General features: G+C 44.0%; 1 protein-coding gene and 1 long non-coding RNA gene across 3 annotated transcripts; one reads left to right on the top strand and one right to left on the bottom strand.

Moving 5' to 3' along the window:
• Nucleotides 1-90: 90 nt before the first annotated feature.
• Nucleotides 91-4,247, top strand: LOC138067843 (uncharacterized). The gene is made up of 3 exons (XR_011142274.1): nt 91-826; nt 2,701-2,784; nt 3,432-4,247. It is a non-coding gene; the product is annotated as an uncharacterized lncRNA (long non-coding RNA).
• Nucleotides 821-20,728, bottom strand: STOX1 (storkhead box 1). Of its 2 annotated transcripts, none has more exons than XM_068950902.1 (3): nt 19,770-20,728; nt 6,661-6,820; nt 821-4,831 (listed from the first exon to the last, which is right to left on the bottom strand). In XM_068950902.1, exons 2-3 carry the CDS (start codon nt 6,791-6,793, stop codon nt 2,514-2,516), a joined length of 2,451 nt encoding a protein of 816 aa, XP_068807003.1. In that variant the 5' UTR covers nt 6,794-6,820; nt 19,770-20,728; the 3' UTR covers nt 821-2,513. The 2 variants fall into 2 exon arrangements, with proteins under 2 accessions (XP_068807003.1, XP_068807004.1); XM_068950903.1 differs by lacking the exon at nt 19,770-20,728 and adding an exon at nt 19,194-19,309.
• Between the last annotated feature and the right edge of the window lie 2,340 nt (nt 20,729-23,068).

Below are 23,068 nucleotides of genomic sequence, written 5' to 3'. Positions count from 1 at the left end.
GCTCCCCCTCGGGACTACGACTCCCAGCATGCCCCGCGGGCGGGGGGGGTCGGTGGCGCTCCCCGCCCCCGCCGCCGCCATGACGGGGACGGGCCGGCGGGGGCGCCCGGCAGCGGCCCGCGCCGCCTTCCCAGCCTCCCGCGGGGGCTCAGCGTTGTATCGTGCCCCGAGTGCCTCGTTCAGCCCCCGGGCGAGGTTTTTAAGCAGGCGAAAAAGGCGCTCGCTGGTGCTGCGTGAGCGAGGGGCCGAGGCCAAACATGGCGGCCGGGGCCAGCCGCGGCTTCTGCCTTCTCCTCAGGGCCGGAGGCGCGCTCCCCGAGGGAACTTCCAGCAGTGTCGAAATTCGTAACTGCACGTTTAGCCTGCTGCCTCCATTACTACTGGACACAGGTTTCCAGTGCTCATATTTTAAGTCAAAGAAGAGCCCGAGGGCCTCAGTAGGACCAAGGACCTCAACCCTGCGGTGATCAGTGTTGTGAAGACGGCACGGGCCACTTCTAGTCACGGGAAGGAAACGGGAGCAAAAAGCCTAAAGCTGTCCTCTGAACTAAAAGCTGGAAAGCAACCCTGAGCGATGTCATTTCCTCAGCTGAATAAAAGCACCGTTAAGCAGCAGAGCAGGGATGGGCCCGCACCTACCGGGCAGCAGGGATTGCTTTAAAACAGCAGCCCTGCTCAAATCCCTTCCTCCAACACTGCCTTCTCTTCATTTGCAAAGACTAAATCCTGTTTTGCCACGTGTAAAGAGAGCCAGTAGTTTTCTTCACAACAGCCCAGCGAGAAGAGTTTCCTACCTCAGGATTTAAAGAGCCTTTGTATGAATAAGGTGCGTGCCAATCCACTTTGAGTTTACTTTGTTTTCTGACATAGGGGTTGGAGCTCAGGGCCTGCTCCCAAGCAGGAAATGCTTCCAAGAACTACAGCGTAAAACAGGCCTGTTACTGTGGTACAGTTCTTGTTAGAACAACACATAAAAGTTTCAGGTTAATAACGTGATCTAAATGAAGTATGTCAGTCCTTACTTTTATTAGAAAGAGGAGCACAAGAAGTAAGGAAAGATGAGAGCATCAGGAATACACATTAAAACTGAAAATATCACAGACGAAAGTTTTACCAAACAGTTTTGAATGTAGAGGCAGCAGCCTTACAAATGCAACTGGTAGCATTTACACTACTGTTATATTGTTGCAAAGGGAAAGTTTACAAAGCCGAGTTAGAAAAAGTAATCAAACATTCATGACTAGAGTCAACAGCAGCAAGAAATTTTTTGCAAGTGGCCTTCCACCCTTTGCATTACTACTTATGCTTTCAGGAATTTACAGGAAGCTTGGTCTTCTTTTCAGTCCATCTAAAATAGCGGAATTATTAGATATCAGACTCTGCGTTCCAGAAATAAACAGAGCTGGCTTAGCTTCTGGTATCACCATCATCATAAATACAAACAAACAGAACAATCCTTTGAATTTTTTTGCTAAAGAATGTCCAAAAGATTTCAGGCATCCATACTCAAGTAACAAACTAGGAGTGTGCTGAAAGAATGCACAGCCAGAAGCGCTATGTCCCCAGTGCAAGAAAAACACACACACACACACACAAAATTTCTTTTAAAACGGTAGTACATGATCTGTTCCTTCATATGCTAGTTTCTCAAGATGATAGTACATATCTGATGGAAACTTGAGTGGCTTAATTACGCTTAAATACCAATCATTTCAGTTCTTGAGAAGAACATATGATGCTATTAAAAACAATTGGTATAATTTCTCCCTCCTAACATTTTAACTTACATTTTGGCCACTTTAGATTAATGTTTCCTAACTTCAAATTATGTTAACAGTTTTGTAGTTTTTATATATGCAACCATGTAAAATATTGTTTCATACCAACATTTTTTCCATTGAGTGAATTTTCAGAAAACTTTTCTGAAAAGAGATTGCATAATTACCAGCAGCATGTGCCATTAAAAAAAAAAGGAAGCAGAAGCCACTAGTTCAGGTGACATACACATTCTGCTGCCAGTTGTGAGCAAGTCAGACAGTTTTTTGTCATTGTAATTACGACTGAAAACCTTTTTAAAGGAGTTTTTATTCTTGGTCTACAAGCAGAGAAAAGATGACAATATCTGTAATGTCACATGGCAACATCAGTGCAAGCTAAACCGTCCTGTTACCAGGATCACATTGAGTTTATCCATCGCCCTGCTTCCTAGCATGTCTGCCCTTTGGCATCTTTATCTGTGAAGGGGAGTTCATAATACTTGCATGCCTTATAAAGAAAAATCCAAACAACAGCATCTGTATAGCTGATTTATGGGGAACGTTCATGTAAAAAGACATACTAAGGCTATGCAATTTGAATTTTTCTGGGTTAGAACAAAAGTTTTTAAACATAATTTCTTGTTGGGGAGGGGAATTTATAATTTACAGCAACACTTCCCTAAAAATCAGATTATTATTTCAAAAATAAAACATCAAACATAGTTACATAAGTTTTTTTTGTTTGTTTGTTTGTTTTTACCTTGGGGAGTCAATTCCACTGTCTCCTGTAATGCTGTGTTTTTCTGCTCCTTCTAAGTGATTCTGTCCTGAAATCACAATACAAGCATTATTAAAAATTATGCTATTTTCCACCAAGGAGTTTCTCATTTCTTTGGCTTGTGGGCCCAAAACACAGCATGCCTTTTCTTCTCCTGCCTCATAGGTGGAGTTCTGCAAAGTGGCAGCATCTGTGTCAGCCTCATTAGCATTGCAGGAATTTGTTGCAGCTGAAGTCTTCACACATGCAGTAAGGCCAGTTTCCTCTTCCTTTCTGTGAATTGTCAGAAGCACCTGACTGCAAAAACAACTTTCTTTAGTGAAATCTGTTTTCTGATGCTCTTTTGAGCCATCTATTGATTCAGCAAGACTAGCACATCCCTTATGTTCATGCTGTGCAGAGTCACATTTGTTTACAGTTATATTGTACTGGGCTGGATGAATATTAACCTTCCAGTTTTTTACGGACATAGCTGTCTCCACTTTTTGCACTTTATTCCAATCCCTTGTATCTGGAAAAGCCTGGCTAGGATGCAAGTGACATGGTTCCCTGTGTTCAAAATTGTCATCCAGATATAATGAACTACAGGTGTTACCATCGTGTGCTTTTTGGTACACATGATGGTAGTCATGGGTAAATCCTTCACCTTCCAGTTTCATTGATCCAGGCCGGCTGGTACAGTCATATTTAAATATAAGTTCATTCTTGTTTTCAGTCTTTTGTCTGTATTTCGCACCAGTTTTTTTTAGCAGGCTAGCGTTGGTTGTATATTTTGAAAGGCTGATATTTTGAAATTCATTTGCTGTTTGATCTAATAATTTACCTGCAGAGTCAGCTTTGTACTTGCAATGCTCATCTTTCAGATTTAATGAATATTTTGCATCTTCTTTGCACAGATTATCTTCAGTGTGGGAGTGAGGGGATTTTTGAACATCCACAGGATTTTTTTTGGCTGTTCGTCTGCAGATGTCGTCTTCGGAAACATTACTGTTCGTCAAGTATTTACATTTGTCATCTATTTGCAAAGTACTGCCTTGCAGATAACTAACGTTTTCACTTAAACTGTCTTTTTTTAGTTGGAGGGAAGGCCTGTTAACATGGAGTGATTTGTTTGGCTTGGCTTTGTCAGCTTGCTTTTCAGCCACCAGTTGTTCAGCTTCATATTCAAAGGTTTTTGAGGAAGCAAAAGACCTTGGTCTACGTAAACGCCTTTCTTGCTTTTGAGTCCTGGACTTCAGCTGACCGTTAGTCTGACCTTTGTGCCCTTTCACATAAAAGTTGTGTCTCCAAGACAGACCCTGAAAAGGGTTCTTAATTTGTTTTTTGTATATGATTTGGGATTCCACAGATGTATCAAATGGCTGTTGGTTTGTAACAGGCGGTGACAGGTCCTCTTTCGGTTTTTCACTTTGGGATGTTAGCTCATGTGTTTGAGATTTCCTGTCGCTTCTGCTGTTTTGCTTCTCTTTGCTTGATTTGTTTTTCCTACCATGCTTTGCTGTATTACTTTGTGTCTTTTCAACACACTCCTTTGAAAGATGCTTTTGCCCAACTGTTAACGCTTCAGCAGAGGTACCTTTACTGATATATTTTTTCTGCTCCTCAAACTTCTGCATTAATACCGTGTGTTTAATTAAATTATCAACTGTAAGCATAGGGTTAATACGCTTGATGATTTCATGTTCAACATCACGTGGAATATTATCTAAGTCATCTTCGTCCCTGACTGGCCACTCCTTGGGAGGAAACTGGGCTGAAAAAGTGGAGTACCCTTTCTTACGTTTTTCTTCTTTAGAAGCACTTCGCCGGAAAAGGCCAAAGCCAAACCTTTTACTTTTCAGTTTTTCTTTCACTGATGTCAGGGATTTGATAGTGTCCCAGGAATGGGTTTCACCAGATGTGAACACCACTTGATTTTGAATTGAAGGCTTCAGTTCACTGCAGCCTTTCTTACCTCCTCCATTAGGTTCATGGTTCGTTAGCTGCCAATGTTCTTGTTCACAGAGCATATTCTTGTCGGGGAAACAATGGCAGGATCTGTAACGGGGTACTGTAGGAATGTTTGCTTTCATTAGATCTGCACAGTTCTCTATACTTATAAGGTAAGTGATGGCAGGTGATGAACAGCAACTGTCCTCCAACTGGACCCTTTTATTGGCTTCGGTGGCGTCATGTGTGATGAAGTAGGTGCTGGGGGTCACGATGAAGTATCCTTCTCCCGTATGATAGATCTTCCTTTCTTTAATTAGAGTGCCAAGGGTATTATATACAATTTTGTGAGAGGGAACTGCAATGCCTGCAACAAAGATACAGATATTTAAAATCAGAAATAAGATTTCGGATATAATGGGAGATGGCCAAAAAAATAACTTACATAGAACTAGAAGCGATTCAGCCATGAAATAGCCAGCGAATTTAGTTTACAGGATGCAGCCAAAAGTTGAAACTGACATACCAAGAGAAGTTTTGAATAGGAAAAGCTCGATTGCTACCTGAAAGCATCTGACATCAAGGAAAAGCTTGATTGCTACCTGAAAGAGTCTGACATCACAGGACAAACTGCAGGATTTTTTGGATTTTTTTAATTCACCTTCTCTCTGCCGAGCTTCCAGAGCCAGCAACTGTGCCTACGCTCTGCTGTGCCCTACCCACACAGGCCCCACCACAGCCCTGGGGCTCCCTGCAGAACGGAGACAGCCACACTGTGCAGTGGCACCCACGTGCACGAAGGGTGGCCTAGAGCCAGCACCCACTGCAGCTCTGGGTCAGGGAGAGCCTTCCTGGGCCAGCCAGGTGAGGGCAGCATGGAAACACCATCCAGGGCCCTGGCAGCTGCCATCCAGCCAGTGCCTTACAGATGAGTAAAAACATTTGTTCCTTCCTCTAAGCCTTTCCTCACCGATGAGGTAAGGACACCCCTGGGGAAGAAGGCAAAGCCAGCTGCATTTTTGAATGTCCTCTTCTGAATAAAAAAGGATATTCTCTTTGCGTCTGTCAGGATATGATATTCACGAGAGAGACCTTCTGCAGCAAACAAGCCAACGTGTTGTTCAAAACCTTTCCCTCTGAGCAGGTTATTTAACAGTAGCTTTCATCACTCTCTCTGAAGCTTCTGGTATAGGTTTGTCAGATGACAATTGCAACCAAAGTTTACCTTGCTGAGACTCAGCTGCTGGTTTTCCCTCAGGTGTCACAGTCCCAGAGTCTTGTGACATCTGACCTGCTGCCCCAGGCTTATGCTGATCTGCCCATGAGAATGAAAACTTCCAGCAAGGTGAAAACATAGCAAGGAAACCACTATCTCCCTGCAGACTTTGAGAGTTACTTCTGGCTGAGGTAAAAATCCTACCTTGTGGTTGTATCAATGCACATATAGACTATGTCACATTGCTGGCAAGTTTCTGTGTAGCGTTTGTAGGGGTGTAAGTTTATTCAAAAAAAAAAAAAATCAAAAGAGGAAGTTCAGCATCCAACCAATCAAACTGCTTCTGCAGAAGGCCAGAATGAGCTTTCACAGAGTCCCACACATATTTAAATATTCCAGATCTGGTGGAAATTGGACGTTTTTCAGATCGAAAGAAAAGTGCACCATTTATGGGAAATGGCTGCGACCTCATCAGAAGAGAAGGATTCAAGCTCATTTTGTGTAATTAACGTGCTTTTGGAGAGGCAGGGGGTGGAATTTGACCAACAAACCTGAATTTGTGGGCCAGTTGTATTTGTGATAGCAGACACCAGATGTAGACTCCTACCCGGTCTCTGTCTTGCTGTCTCTCCACGGAGGACTCAAAGTTTTAGTGAACTGACACATACTGTATTTTATGTTTTTCCATATCTGGTATTTAAGTGCCTCATCTGTGCTTTCCCATAGGAAAGGGCATATGCTTAACATGCTTCCATACTCAATTCCCTCTTATTCTCAAAGAAAATCTGCAAAAATTATTCTATTCGAAACAACATTGTTGATGCTGACAGATCAATGTATTCCCTCAGTTGCCAGTTAATTTATATTCTTCCGTATTGACAGCTTTGTTTCTAAGCATTCATTGATGACTTGACCAATATCAGAAATATGCGCATGATGATACGGTCACTTCTAAAAGGAGGGAGAAATGGATACAGTACCTGGATAATTTCTCACTAACTGCTCCGTTAAAGTTTCCTGTGTAACCATCACCTGGTCTGCATTCATGTCTGATATGGTGCAGCAAAGAACTTCAGCCAGGGGAACAAGCTGTGAGTGGGAGAGAGGATTCATGAGAATAGAGGGCACATCACCTAAAGCCTGGAAAGAGAAAGAAAAAAAAAAAAGGTTATTTGCGTGGAATAGTGTCTCATTTTTCTATTATATATCACAGATTTTCACGGGAGATGTCTTGTGTTGCCTCAAAACAAGCACCTTATCCTCAACTAATTTTCTTTGGCAATTTATTCAAATAGAAATACTTCTCAAAGAAGGAAAATGGTTCCAAACAGAGCAGTTTTGATGTTCTGACATTTGCAATTAAAGAAGCAGACAATTACCTTAGGCAATTCAGTTTGTTTGCTTTTAAATCGCAGCTTAACTCACCATTTAGCTTAATAAACAAAGAGCTGAGGGAGAAAATTATACTTGATGACTGCTGACTGTTTAAATGACTGTTTACATATGAAACAATGCAGAACCTGTATTTCTGTGAGTAGCGAATGAAAAAAGTCAACATCCAATATTCTAAGTACAAAATTTTCTCACAGAGTTCGAACACAGGAAGGAGGAGATCGGCAAGAGGCTTTGTCCTTTGTCTAGCACAAGGATTTGAATAGAAATGGGAAAAATTCTTATTCATAGACAGGGCTCTAGAACGTGAGATTCTCTAATAGACCGGGCAGAAGGCAAAGATGCCTCCTTCCGCTGACTTTTAACTGGTTATAATCATAATTTGTACTTCTGCACCACTGCACACATTTCTAGGCTATCCCCATCTCTCCTGGTGAGGGGCAGTAACATTGTCACTGTTTCACATGAGGAAAGCAGAGACCCAGAGGGGCAAAGCGCGTGGTCCTGCTCCCCCAGTATCTCTGCAGCCCCAGCCCGTCCTCTGCCCAGTGGAGCATAGCGCACCTCCCACCAGCAGCTGAGCAGTCTTGCTCTTGTTTCCCTGCAGCTCACAAGGGCAGGACGTTGGAGACCTGGATCCAAAGACTGCATGTGCAATACGTATTTCCCTATTTACTTTTCTGTGGTTCATTCCCAGCACCCTCCGCACCCCCAGGACATGGTCCGCTACAGACGCTGAACTCCCACCCAGGGCCTCGGAGGAAGTGGGCAGACAGTCCTCTCAGGCTGCAGATCAGGGAGTCGGTGAGGAGGACAATGGTCTGAATGAGGCTTTAGTTCTTCACCTCACCTCCCTCATCTATAAAATACAGAAGATAAATACTGCCCTCTCACAAGATGGCAAGGCCAGTCAGAGCAACCTTGGCAAGTAATTCTCACACAGTACCAGTGGAAGAAGCAGGATAAACCTGAAATACATATATCCTCTGAATGCTGATGACAAAGGACAGAGCAGAGACTCACCTGAGGTCTGTGCATACAGTAAGGCTAGACTTTATTGAACTTCTCAGGCAAAAAGGCTTTTTTTTTTTTTTTTTTTTAATAGCTCAATGGTTTATTCCCACTGCCTGCCGAAGTTTTGTGCTCTTCGTCCCTGCTGTCTTGTGCAGAAAGCCCCTGGGTATCCTCAACTGCCAGAGCAGGCAGATGGCAAGTGGGATTCCCACCTGGTTACTTCACGAGGCAAAAAGTGGAGTCAAAATAACAGTACTTTTCCCGCATGGAAGAAGCAACATCTCAGATTAAGCGATATTCAGGTTTAACTAAACTGTAACTGGATAGTCTGTTGGGTGACTCCATAACCTAATACTCATCCTTTAGGCAGAAAACTACAATGCAAACATTTCTCTGAGTAAGTGAATTAAGAAACAGCACTTTAAAGAGCTTAAATTGCTCTTGACCTTTGTTTCACAACTGCAGTTACGGTCAACAGAAAGCACTCAGAAAAAAGTCCTGCATACTGTTTCCTCGGTGACGTTGCTAAGATACTCGTCACAGGTGCAGAAACCATTGCATACTTTCCCTTTATATGGGAAAAGACTATCTATCAGCATTCAGCAATAACTCTTGTGAATAGCTTTCTCTCTGAGGTCTCTGCTGTAGGCACACTGTGCTGCAGCCAGTTTTATCGTTCCTTCCTCACACAGCACCAAGCTGCAAAGGAGTAAAACACCAAAATGTATTAATTATCTTTATTATTATGCACTGTCTTGCCATCATTGTCCTTACCTGTCTCACAGCCTCAAACCCCATGTCACCTTTAAAGGAAGGCCCCGCCAGAATGATCTTTAATTTAGAAAAAGCCAGTTTAATACTGAAGGAAAAAATATTAAAATTTGCATACATCAAAAAAAAAAAAAGAGAGAGCCTATTTATAATGCTTTTCGTGGATCAATAGTGCCAGAGTACACAAATGCTCTACAACATGAAGGTTAAAGATCTTATTTCAAATTTTGAAGGGAATGATCTGAAATAGCGAAAGCAAAAATCAGACCATTGGAAACATTTATAAGCTGTCACGGGAAAATGCCCAGGCAACAGCCTACAGATATCCAACGTATTTCTTACTACAGATTGTTGATTTACTTTCCATAGGTAATGAACTACTGCAATCGCACTTCAGATGTTTTTCCATTTTTTTTTGTTTAGGAAATATATACAAGCTCCGTCTCTTAGATTTGCATAGAGAGTGACCTTAACAGCTTGTGCAAGTTATGTCTTACAAGCCAGATGCCACATCACCAAAACCGATGAAAAAGAGCGAGTCCCATCATGCTCAAGAGACCTGATCAATGTTTGTTCCTTAACAGCTCAGAAAAAGACTGTGCAGAACCCCCAGTCTCCTACTACACATAAACCTTCTGATGAGAACCATCTTCCTGTTTTTTTCATAGCGTTTACAAAGGACTTGCTTATGTGTAAGGTGCCTGTCATCAGTAAGTCAAGGAACTCAGGCTAATCCTCCTGATTGTTTAAACACAGCACAGTTCCCATTTCACGCTCCGTAGCTCTTAGAGAATCGTGATCGTGTTTACCCACTCCAGTCTAGGCAGTTTGCCAGTACTCATGTATTATTGACCTTCAGTTCGGTTTACCACTCTGTTCAAACTCTGCTCATTACCTGGATACCTGAAACCAAAGAATAACCTTTTGGAGCACGTATCAAATCACAATGTGGGAAAGTCATCTGTAATACAAGCATCAGATAAAAAAAAATGTCAGCAAACAGAAAAGCCTCCAAATATTCTTGACCAACACAAAGCGATTTTTTGTTCCATCTCTGTAACGTGAGCTTTACTGTTTTTCACTGGGAGCTTTAACAATTACAGGATTTTTACTTCTGGCTCTAAGAAAAACTATGTACAAGCAAGTTTTATCTGGGTAAAAAACGAGCTAATTCTGGGGAAGTCAACAGAGAGGCGCTTTGTTCACTAGAGCTCAATTTAAAGTTGGATTCATTCGTAAAATAACAATAATTCAATTCAAAATAACAATAATTCATTCATAAAATAACAATAAAGGGTTAACAGTAAGTAATTGCTTCCAAAAAGAAAGAAATGCAGATCAACAATAATCTCCATTGTATGGCTCTACTTACATCTGTTGTTTGAGACAGAATAGACACAACAACTGGAAAGAGAAGATCAACTTTTTTGTTTGGTAGCCAAAAGGATCTATGTGAGACTATTAAACTGAACATGCAGAAGACCCCACGGATCCCGTACCTGTTTGCATTAGACCCCTGGTATGCTGGATGCCCTTTGCTTTTTGCAGAAAGGCACTAGGAAAGCTATAAGCAAGGATAGCTCTGCTAGAAATGTAAAGCTTCTGCTTTTCTATAGACTGACGTTCATCATGGGCACATTTTATAATAAAAGACTAGGAGGAATTGTAAGGAAGAAAAGGGTTAAGAACAACATCGTAGAAAGCTGGGAACTGTAGCAAACATCACTTTTTGAACATTAATGCAGATTTTAGAAGAAATCCCTATTAAGGGGTAATTTATAGGCACAACACATGGTGTAGAGACCATAACAAACATTTTCAATGGTAAGTCTATAGTAGAAGAAAATCCATTTCGGCATAAACATTGTGTACTAGATCCTGTTCTGAGAAGCATCCTTTTACTGAAGCAAAGAGTAAATAGTTCAGTTTCGTTAAAAAACAGTCACATCTTGTAAATAAACGTATTTGTTGCTGAAACAAACAAAAGCCTTTGGGAATTGTAGACAGTATTTTTCTGTTATTTGATTATTTTGTACAACTCTCAAATAAAGAAACAATAGTTAAGTGGCAGTTAAGCTCACTGACACTTCATCAGTTAGTGCTAAAGAAGCTGCATGCCCATCAAAACATCAGATTTCCATAACTACTGATTTCTGTAAGAACAAGCACTCCCAAATCATGACAATTAGGCAAAAATTAGGCAAAAATGTCCTTCATTTAGACTCAATCACTGTCTTTTAAAAACTGAGGATGATGCCATGCTACTTTTTTCATTCGTTTGTTTAACCTTTTTTGCTTTCCCAACAACACCTGAAAATCCGATCCCGACTGCAAGTGTTAGGAACTTTTAAAAATATAACCTTTAAAATGCTTTCTGAGGTTCCTAGCTAAGCGCCATGAAATCTTAACACCAACCTTAGGGCTTAACAGCAACCCAGAGCCATCTTTTGTTTCATCACCAATACTAAAACAGAAGTAGTCACTGTGAAAACAAAGTGGATTTCAATAAGAAAGGCAGGAGATAAAGGGTTTTGAAATCAACAGAGCTGTCTCTTGCAAATTTTGGATCAAGCCCGAGAGTAGGAACAACGAGTAGGAACAACTTACACAGCAGACACCAATGCGTTCAGCGTGGCACAACTTTTGTTAGACCAGGGACAGTGAGAAAGAGTTTTTGCTCTTGAAATTCAAATCTCTGACCTTCAGGGAGATCAGCCCCTTGAACACTTACCAAGGCCACTGGCATGTCCACTTAAACGCTCCAAGAACATCTTGAGAGCAAATTTCAAGCTCCTAAAATACTGACCGAACACAGGAACAGGCATGCAGCTTCAGATAGACTCTTTGAAGGAAAACTGAGCACTTCTGCTCACTTGAAGGTTGGCAGGTAAATCGTCCTGGGCTTGGAGATGCGTTCCACCCACAACAGCAGAAATAGCCAACAAGCAAAGGAGAATAAACACGGCTGCCCTGGGGCGCTCTCACTCTTCACAAGCATAAGTGGCAGCTGCCAGTGAAACAGAACTATGAGCAAAAGCACTGAAGAGAATTATTTTTCCTATATTGCAACTTGCCCCTAGCTTTTCAGTCAATTCACATATGGCATTAAATGTAACCAGCATGGCTGACAGCGAGGAAGATAATAAAACATTTCAGCGTTCGGTGTCTGGCTTGATCTTACAAAAGAGATTGGTTCCAAACCTTCATTGCAGGGAGGAAAAAAATACCATAAAATGAAATGGTCCCAGAGAAGTTACAAAAAGTACAATGACTAGCCCATCGAGGCCAACAGTGGGACAGGAACAAGCAGTGCAATAGCAGAGAACAAGCCGCTGACACTGTTCCTGACTCTTGGAACTGACTGCGGGTGCTGCCATGCAGTGCTGTGGGAATTTCACACAAGCACATCTTTTCCACTTGGCCTGATCCAAAAAGCCCCTTTGCAATCCTGGCATTTCTCCACCAAAGCAGCTATATCTTTCCCTTACTCCCAGGCCTGTCTTCTCTTCTGCAGTAAATCTCAAGACCATCCAAAAAGCTCTTTAATGTCAAAAGCTTTGTTCTAAGCAGAAAGCATTACTGTGTGTTGGTTAGGTACCTACCTACACAGTGAAAGACTTGCTATAAAAACATCACCATGCAGTTGAGAAATTCCTCTGTCTGTTCAACTAAAGGTCAACTTGAAGTACTGCAGTATTCCCAGGGCTGGCTCAGTTTGCCTGGAAACGTGCTGTCACTCAAAAGGCAGTCACAAAAAGCAGATAACATAAAGCTACAATCACACGAGTAAGATATGCCTATGATCCTGCCTCCTCTCCCCAGACAGGAGCAAAATTCACTTTGTTGCACATTCCCTGGCTTCAGCTCGCGTTTACCCCAACCAAGACAAGCCACGCACTAGTCTTGTAGAGAAGCAGCACTCACAGAGCTGTTCAAAAGAGAACATAGGCCCCTGCATTGCATTTCCAGCAAACCATGGTTCAGGGGACACGTAACAGCTATCACATCCAACTCACACCCAGGCAACACTTGGCCAAATCCCACCCACTGCAGAAAGCTGGAAAAGCTCCCACAGGAACACTGCTAAAACCTGGCACCGCCAAGGGGACCATTCACCATGTACCCTCAGATTCTGCAGAAGGGAAAGCAGTGGGGGAAAACAAGCAGCAGAAAGCTTTGAAGTTGGGCTGACAAATTACTTGAAGTGGTGGTTGCAACAGCCGCCTCAGAGGACTTGGGAGTAAAGGGAATAACTGGGAAGAGAAGGTAGTGAGGACACTTGCCTCGGTGGTCGGGAAGCTGGCAGTGAAGAGCAGATGAGGCTTCTCTTCCTGCACCCTTCTCCCCAGTCTCCCTTTGAAAGTTGGGGCTGGGGGATCCTTGCCCTCTAAAGGTGGAAGATGTTCGTTGTTCTCCCCATTTGGAGCACTGATATACCAGAGGGGCACATCTCGGGGAGAGGCAATGTGTTTGATTAGACTAGCTGACAGAGCCCGAACAAGCAGGAAAAGCTTTCAGGGAGTTTGGTGCAGTTATAGCTGCCACCAGACACAAGTACCTGGCCCGCAGTGAGAGCCGGAACCCCGATCGCATGCTGACGTGGACCGAAGCAGTTCTCAGATGTTGTTTCGGGCCATATCCCACTGCAGGGAGTTTTCACGCTCACCTCTGCGAGCAGCCTAGGACGTTGATGGATGTGCACAGACTCTGCATTCCACTCTCTATAAACAGAAATCCAGCTCTGAAGAATATCCTTATGCTAGGAAATACGTTTCCTCACCCTTTAATTGGGCTAGAATTTATGGCTCACTGAAAAATCAGCTTAGGAACGAAAAGCAGCATCTTTACCTCCACAGCCAGTCTCAGAGGAGTCGTTTGGACACCACAGTTTAAACAACATTAGTTTGGATTAGAAAACCTTAGGCCAGATTTCCCAAACTCTTCTCCAAGGCTTTGGCTGTGGTAAACTCCCTTTCCATGTTTCAGTTCACTTAAATTTCAGCCAAAAATGATAAAGGGCAAATAAAGCAACTGAGCACCTCCACAATATTACAGAAGACTCAGTAAATACCTTTTCGAAAGCCAGATTAGCAGAAACTTTGATGTGAAGATATTGGGTTGTGAGATCTCGCAAATAAAGGTGAAGCTTTCAACAGAAATTACCAAGACGTGCAAATATCTGCAGGATATTGAAGATGTAGGAGAACACTTTCTGGGGAAAAATAAATGATGCAGTACATGGAGTACCTAAGCAAGTGCTCTGAATGATGGGCTAGCTTTACTGCAATATTTTCTTGGCAATAAGCAAAGTATTTCAGAATTTCAGCATAGTTTTTGACCTTGGAAACTCAACTTATAGCTGACCGTAGCCCACAAAGTAGAGCTCCAGTATCAGAGAAAAGATGCTAGAAGGCCAAAAAAAAAAAAAAAGCCCTTTTTTATTGTTAGAAAAAAATAAAGTTTTCACTGATCCACTTTATTTCAGTTATTGAAATAAACAGTCTTTCAGCTTTAAAAAACACACCAGATTTGCTAAATAAACAGCAGCTGCAATTTAAATTGTTTCCTTGCCCAGAAAGCTTTCTGCTTCAATACAAATCAGGCTGCTTACAGAGACGCTGTGCACCGCCAGTAACTGGGACCTGGATTGCTACTGGCACATCAATGTACAATGAAGCATATTAGGAAAAAGGTCTTACGTCATAGAGGGTTTCACTCCATTCTCACCACTGTGGGCAGGTTGTTTGTCAGGTTTTGCCTATTGAGCTTTGCTATTTGTTAGCAATAAAACGCACAGTGAGAGTCACATTACTGATACAGAGTACTAGTATCTGTTCACTTTAAACACAGCAAGAAAAAAATACCTTGCTTAAGTACCATAGCAATTTTATCAGGTTAAAAGAAAACCATGCTGCCACCAGCCTCAGCTTCTCTGTTCATGTCACACTTCATCTCATCTGCATTGCTTTTAGCTCATGGACTATGTAATTGAAAGACCATTAAAGCTTTCTTTAAGTCTAAAACAACAAGCCACACGTTACCTGAATAGGACCACACACCTCTTTCTGCTGCTACATCTAATCTACTTCTATTTTGTATTGAATGAAAGCAAACCTATTTTTAGTAGGTTCACAGTACTGAGGAGGCTCCCATTCCTCCAAGTGTTAGTGACAGAACCCAAAGCACAGATGCAGAGCTGATTTGATGTGATTACACCTAAAGCACCACAGCAGCTTCAGGGGGAGCGAGGCAGGCTGGAGCAAAGGGCCAACAGGAACCTTGTGAAATTCAGCAAGGACAAATGTGCAATCCTGCAGCTGGGAAGGGAAGCGCTCTTGCAGGGAAACAGGCAAGGAGCAACTCTGCTGAAAGGGCTCGGGGTCCTGACAGAGAGCAAGCTGAGGATGAGCCACCACCAGCATGCCCTGGCCACAAAGGAGGCCAGCAGCACCCTGAGCTGCATGAACCACAGCATTGCCAGCAGATGGAGGGAAATTATTATCCCCCTCTGCTCAGCACTTAGGCCACATCTAGCATCCTACGTCCAGTTTTGGACCTCCCAGTACAGAGAAGACATCTATAAACTGGCACAAGTTCAGCAGAAGGCCACCAAGATGGCCACGGGCTGCAGCCCTTCCCCTGTGAGGAGAGGCTGAGGGAATGGGGCTTGTTTAACCTAGGGAAGATATGACTTTGGCAGGATGTGGCAGCAGCCCCCCAGTACCTACGAGGAGGTCATCAAGAGGACAGAGCCTGGCTCTGCACGGATGTGCCTGATTGCAGGACAAGAGACAATGGGCATTAGTTGGAACAAAACTGGTTCAGAGTGGATGAAAGGAAGCTCTTTTTCCCCAGGAGGACAGCCCAGCAGTGGAGCAGGCTGCCCAGAGAGGTTGTGGAGTCTCCGTCCATGGAGGTTTTCAAGAATTGGCTGGATAAAGCCCTGAGCAACCTGGTCTGACCCCACAGCTGACCCTGCTTGGAGGAGGAAGTCAGACCAGAGCCCTCCTGAGGTCCCCTCAAGCCTGAATTATGCTGTGTGCCAAATATAAAAGATATACTTCGTAAGTTATTAAAATGTAAGACAGACCAAGGCACCAAATATAGTGAAAACCATGACAGAGCTGTGCTGTATTAACAAGGGTTGTTCATTTTAGTAGGCTAGGGCAACTTTCTCCTGTTGTACAAGAAAACCTGTCAAGCAGAGCAAGGACATCAGTTTTAACCGCTCACATTGGCATAGGATTAAACATAGACTTAAAGAGGTAAACCATGGTCAGCAGTAATGCATTTCCACAGTAATACTGCCGTCCATGGGAATATGCCATTCTGAAACGAGCTTTAAGCCTCAGTAATTAAGAATCTGCAACACAGTAGATACTTAAAAACAATTACCTCAAAAACATTAACAGCTTGATGTTATTATCCAAGAAGCCCAGCTTTACTTGCCTTCAATATTTCTTTCTCTATTATATGCCAGCAGTAAGCAATGACTGCCAAGAGCTTTTAAGCTGCTCCAAAGAGCAGAACTGCAGTGGGGAAGTGGGGAAGTCCTAGAGCAATGAGCAGGGAAAACCCCTGGGAAGCAGTGCAAAAACTCCTAGAGAGCACCCAGGGAATTCCTAGAAAGCAAAGGGAAACCTCTAGAAAGCTGGCAGTAATTTCCAGCACAGTTCCCGACCCCGAAAATCCTCGACAACAATTGGAAAATTCCTAGAAGGATTCAGATCCAGCAGTTCCTGGATGACACAGGGGACTCCTGGAAAGGAAACACTTGGCTGCGCTCAGCAGAGCTACATGAGGCAGGTCCATGCCGGCTCGTGGGATTAGCCAGCGCCGGGAACATTGCAGCCCTTCTTCCTCAAACGCCCTTGTCATGCCTAAAGGCCACCTGCCCATGGCCTGATCCCACTTGACTCAATTTCAGGAATCCTGCAGCTCACGGCAAGCCTTAAGGCTGTCAGTAACGCGATGTCCCACTGGTTTAACACCACATTAGAACAATACAGGAGGATGTGTGTAGTTTCCCTTACCAAAAAAAAAAAAAAAAAAAAAGTAGTTTGACCAGCTCATCTGAACTGTCCAATGGGGTTCAGAAAGAGGATCTACTTCCCAGTGTCACTGTTGTGATTGACTGAAGGGAGATTTCTCTCAGCCCCAATAAGACCTCTTCAAAGGTCTAAACCAGTCATGTAGTTGAGCCGGTGGCCAGTGCCCTCAAACTGAGCGTTTCCAGTTGTACGGGATCTCGGTTGAGAGTGCCCCGCTCCTCTCTGAGGCCCTGCCCTGCGCGGCTGTCACACGGCTGCCTGCAGCACAGGCGGCACAGAGCAGCCTGTCCCTCACAGCCTTAACAACTCGGCTAGGCACAGGAGATTGTCCTCCAAAGCGATATTAGCATTTCCACAGAGACTGGCTGGTAAACAGATCAAGAGGAAAAGGTGGAAACTACCCCTACTTAACCCACTGAGGGAGGTTTGAATTGCCCTGCTCTCCCTTCTTCCCCTCCATCCCCCAGGAGGGGATCATAAAAGCTTGTACGGAGTCTGGTACGCGCGCCAGGGCTGCGCTCCCGGCCACAGAGGCGGAGAGAAAGACGTTTTGGATTTTACCTGGGAATAAGTACAGCAGCACAATTTTTTTTCTCTCTCTAAAGCTTTTGGAATTGGATTTTCCCTTTATTTGATTAATCATCTAGTGAGTGACATCAGTCAGGGTACAGTCTATTCCCTAAAACCAGGATGTTCAACTCCCCAGTAAGTTTCTCTAGAATAAACCTCATTTGAGCTGCTGGAGGAGCAGTCAACATCTTTGTATACAAAATAAAAAGAAGTGTGGTATCAATAGCTTCATTTTGAAGTATTACCAATCCTTAAAAAAAAAAAAAAAGGCCAAGAAACTCTTGCCCGTTGCATTGTAGTCAACGGTTTTGTCCCTTGTTTACCTAGAGCAAAATATAAATAAAAGAACATGAAAAAGATCTCCCAGAGCAGAAAATGGTCACTGTGATGAGCGATGGCAGAAAAGGCACAGAATACATCAATTTTTAGCAGAAAATTCACTAAACAAAGGCACTCAAATTGAAAATTGGTTTCTGTTAGCCTTCCTCTAAAGGTACAGAGGCAAAACCATGGAAATATCCCTTCAACATCAAATGCAGGAAAAAAAAAGTTTGAAAACTTGAAATTCAGGAAGAAGCTTCTTCAAAGGCATTCAGTTAAACAAACTGTAGGAGAACTCTTGACCAAGGTGTTAGAAACCTCTTTGGGGTTTAGCACGGCCAGAGACAAGACCATGGGGGAAACTCTGTAATTCATTTACCCAAGGAATTTACATCTGGATGCAGCCAGCCCTGCTCTGCATCAGCAAAGGCGTTGCTGGCAATCACGAGGGTCAGAGGCAAAGGGGTCGGGGACCCTCCCAAAATCATCCCCAAGAGACGGGCAAGTATCAGAGCAACAGTGCTCCCGTGATGCAAAACTACAGGAAGGGAGAGCCATTCCCAGCAAATTTCTTACTGAGAAAAGAATTCCAAACTGCCCCTTTACTGGAAGAATTACTAGTTAGCTTCAACACAAAGCTTCTGTGAGCTACTTCTACCCACTTCTGCCAAAGGTAAAACATACTTCTAACTTAAATCGTAACTCTTCCTCGGACAGAGAGAATCACTGACCTGCACTCAGGAAAAAATAGTATACTTCTCAAAAAATGAGAGCGATTCAAAGTCTTACTAGCCTTCAGAAATGAAACTAAAAAAGGGATTTGTTTCAATTTTACTGAGTAACAGCAGTTACTAAAGGGTCAAACAGCTACAAATCTTCACTCCAGCATCTTCTACTCAGTCTTCTGCTATCATCACTTCTAGTTTGGCTGCTAATATTTATGATCCCTTTTGGGAATGTTAAAATACAAGCGGTTCATATCAAAAGGCTAAAGCAGACATCTGAACTGACAAAAAAGAAATGACTACACTGCTTTTTTTTAATCACTTACCTGCATTATATGTGTTAATTTTTCTAACTTGCTATCGCCTGTACTCACACCCACCAGCGAACGCTCCTCGCTAACCCTGTCAAAGCGACACAGAAAATTTGCAGAAGTGGCACCGTGCCGCGACGCTGCCTGCTCTCGCTCAGGACCGGCCGGAAGAGGGAGGCCGACGAGATGCTCGGCCAGTCGAACTAACACGAGCCCCGCAAGGACCGGGGGGAAAACAGATGCAAGGATTAGCGACCCCAGCATACCTGAGCCTGTCCAGCCTCCAGGAACTGCAAATAAGGACTTTACTGACCAAAACCAATGCTTTGAATAAGAACTGTGAGGCAGCAGTCAGTACCTGGAGCAGAAATTTAACGTGCTCCGCTTGCGAGCCACAATAATCCAGCAGGCTGGCGTGGTCGGCAGCAGCTCGTGTGTCGGAGTCCTTCTCAGTGGCAGCCTTGCATTAAGAGCGCTCGCTAATCCAGCAGCTGCACTTTTATGCATCGACTAATCCCTTGATGGCAGCCCGGCCTCATTAGATTGCAGAGGTCACCGGCACAATCAGCTGAGCACCGGCTCACTGCAGGCATCAAACAGAGACGATGCTTAAATGCAGTTTTCACCAGCGTGCTCTAGTTAAATATAATCAAAAGATTTTCCCCCAAGGTTGGGCGAGATTTTTTGTTATTACTGCCAGATCTGTTAGCATGATCTCTGTGTACTCCTTGGATGGTAAAAAACTCAAGTCAAATTAAAGGGAGGGAAAAGATAGCAAGTGCTGTGATATGCCATCTCCTGCAAAATTCTCATCTTCTACATTTTTAATGGGAATAGTTACGTATTTTAGGTAGCAACCTGCATGTGTCTGAGCCCAGTTTCTCCTTATTTATTTATTTATTTTTGCATTTTTACCAAAGACTAAAAAAAATACCTTTGGAGTTTTGTTGTGTTGATGTTTCCAGAGGAATCAAGAGTAAAAGCAACTGCTGAGCTCACAGCACCCCAGCTGCGTCAGTAGCAAAGCGCCTTCCCCCCAGGCAGCCATCGCTGCGCCGTGCCGTGGGTCTCCACAGTGCCGCACGCTGCCTGTCTTTACCTTCGCTGGTGACGGCACCTTCTGTAGTTCTTTCCGGGAGAAATCTTTGTGCTGAGTCAATCTGTAACATCCAACCTCAACGTTTCTTTCTACGTTGCATCCTTTGCATCTAAAAACGTTCATGAACGAACGAAACTAAATTAATCATCAGCTTGTTCGAACGTGCCTCCGCGTTCATTCAAGTATCGCTCTCCAGACAGACGTTATATCCAGTCACCTCCTCCAGGAAACGACGCTATCCACAGGGAAACACAAAAACCAACCAAACAGCCTGTTTCCTATCAAGTTTTTCTTGAGCATTGACTGCCCTTGTCTACGTTACAGCGAGTCACCAGGGTCACTGCAAAGTTGGCTTCAAACCACACCACCCGTGGCTGAAACCCAGTTTGCCCCACTGGCCGTGCTGGGGGGAGGCTGCATCTCCAGGGAAGGCTGCAGTGCGGCCCTGCTCCCTCCTGCTTTCCCTGCCTGGATTAGCAGCGATATTGCTAACCACGAAGCGCCGCAGGCAGAAGTTACCTGCTGCAGGGGAGCTTGGCTTGGTACTTGCAGCGGATAAAGCCTCAGGCTACCCTGCTTCCTCGGAGCGGGGAGCTTCTCGCCATTGGGATCACGCAGGGGGGCCACCAGAGAGATAAGAAACAGGGCTGAGATGAAAGCAGATAAATTCGGCAGGACTGGAGGGCCCCTGCCAGGGTGCTCCAGCACGGCTGCTGCAACGGGCAGTGCGGTCAGCCCTGGCCTGCTCTGCTCTCCCCCGTCGCCCGCTGCAGCAGGAAACCCCACGCTGGACTGGAGGAACCTTGCCTCTAGTTTGCAGTAAAACTTCACCAAGACAAAAGGCCCCCCACCCAGTGCTTTCCTCCCCCAGGATCACTGCTCTTGCTCTGTCTCAGGTTACCTTTTCATGAGGTGAGGCCCCTTGCAAGGGCGCGCAGGCCAGGCTTTACCCTGCCACCCCTCTGCGCAGGGCTCCCGTGTTGCGCGCACTGTTTGCTCCTCTTGTGCAAAGCTGTACCGTGCATCTTCTCACTTTCTGTGGAAAACTGCAACGGCTCGGGATACAGGCGCCGCTCGCTGCTCAGGAGCTGGGGCTATTGCCTATCCCATCCAGAGCATCTCCTTCAGGGGCCTGGTATACACTGTTAAACTGCAGACCCATTAGAATAATCGGCTTTTCGCAAGCCCCTTTCATTGAAAAAAAAAAAAAAAAGCATCTAGAGTGGACTCATTTTCCTTAAACCTTCTTAAACGTTAGGTAGATACCTGCATGAGTTTGCTGCTCAGCATACCTGTGCTGCCAGCTCTTACCAATCCCACCTTATCCCGAGCCCCTGCCATCCCATGGTCAGGCTATGCCATTTCTGCTTTTGTCAGCAGACCATAATCATTGAACACTGTATCACCCCCACAGGTCCCCTCTTGTGCTGCCCTTTGTTACATGTTCAAATCTCAAGAAGAAAAAGATTTGACTGCACATTTCTCGCAAGCATGTTACTGCATCCAGTGGATAATCAGAGGATTTACAGATGCACTGCCAGCCTGTGGCAAGGCTTTATCACCACATTACGTCCCCCAACACTAAAGTCGTCTTTATTCCTCTCCTCAGTACAAGGAGAAGATTTAAGCCTGCCCTCCCAAATAAGCAAATACGTATTAGATGCTAGAGCAAGTTCTAATCAAGCAAGGGTTGTTAGCTTGATTCCAGGAAAGACACTAAGGTAGAAAGCCAAGTTCATTATTGATAAACAACTAACTTATTTTAATCTGTTTAGTCATAGCATACATGGCTTCTTTACATCAGAAGAGATACTTGACAAGCGTAAGGTTTTTCTCCATGGACAAACGTTTTGAGGATACTCTCCACTTCAATTTGAAAATCATTCCTTGAGATTTTACAATTTGTAACATGAACGTTCTAAAAATTACATCACGTTTAACTAAGAAACTAATTTGCTTCAACAGTACTTTGGTAAAGCAAGACATCAGGAGACAGGTTGAAAATGAAGGTGTGTCTAACTGGCGACCTGAACTAACCCTCACGAAACAGATGGGAGCCCTTTCTGATGCTTAAAAGGACTTCCAAAATTCTCATTTCTTATTTATTAGAGCCAAGCTCAAAGTGCAAAAACCCATTTCTCTGATCAGCCTGTATGTTTTACTTATAACCCTCCCCGTGAAACACTAAAGAGCCGACAGCAAGAATTGCCTGCTTCTCCTTTGACCTCTGCACCCATGCAATGGACTGTCTTTTACAGGAAGCCAGGCTGATCTGAGAGGCAAGACTTTTTGAGCTCAGCCTTACAAGGTACTTGCACCTCCAACTGTTCATTTCTACGGCATAACGTGTGGCAGCAATTTCTGCTTTTTCTGTATGAAAATGCTGGCTACCATCCAGCCCTGCTGAGAAAGGGACCAAGAAGTAAGGTCACTGTTCTCCAGCTGTTTCTGCCCCTTGTCAGACAAGACCAGAACGTAACATATGACCCTGTAAGACCAAAAAGAATTAAAAGGTTGCAAGCAAATACATAAGCAAACTATTAATCTCAAAACGTTTGCTGAAATACAGAGTGGGGAAGAGTTCAGGCTGGGATCCTCCCTCTCCACTCCCCCCTTCTCCCCAGCAGTTTGTTCCCTGCGACAGGTGAGCAGCATAAGGCAATACACGGTCAACAGGATCCTTGCCTTTGTGCCCCTTGCCAGACCAAGGGAAAACAGTCTAGCAGCAAATCTCCCAAAAAAACCTCTGGTTTGGGGCATCTGCTGTCTCAGCTGAGTTCAGCTCAAGCGCTAACCCTTTGAAGCCCCTCGCAAGACTATCTTTATCTATTTGTTCCAACAGATCACAACTTTCCAGTATCTGCTAAAAAAAGAAGATCCTGTAGGAGTAAGGACTTTCTGAGCAGCCACAGGGACCGTAACACTTGCCTCTGACCACGTATCAGAACAGCTCCTCACCACGGCGGGAGACAGCTCACCTACGGAAAGTGCACGTGCATGTGCCTCGAGACACCAAACCAAGGTATCAGCAGGAATGAAAGCTGGCTACAAGCCTGGGGGAGGCATGGAAAAGACGACCATTATTTCTAAATAGAAGGACAATATTCAAGTATTGCTGTGGTACGCCAAAATAA

The sequence above is a fragment of the Struthio camelus genome, chromosome 7 (assembly GCF_040807025.1).
Source record: "Struthio camelus isolate bStrCam1 chromosome 7, bStrCam1.hap1, whole genome shotgun sequence".
Lineage (NCBI taxonomy): Eukaryota > Metazoa > Chordata > Aves > Struthioniformes > Struthionidae > Struthio > Struthio camelus.
The sequence above is the reverse complement of the archived record's forward strand: the minus strand, read 5'-3'. Positions and strand labels throughout refer to the sequence as shown.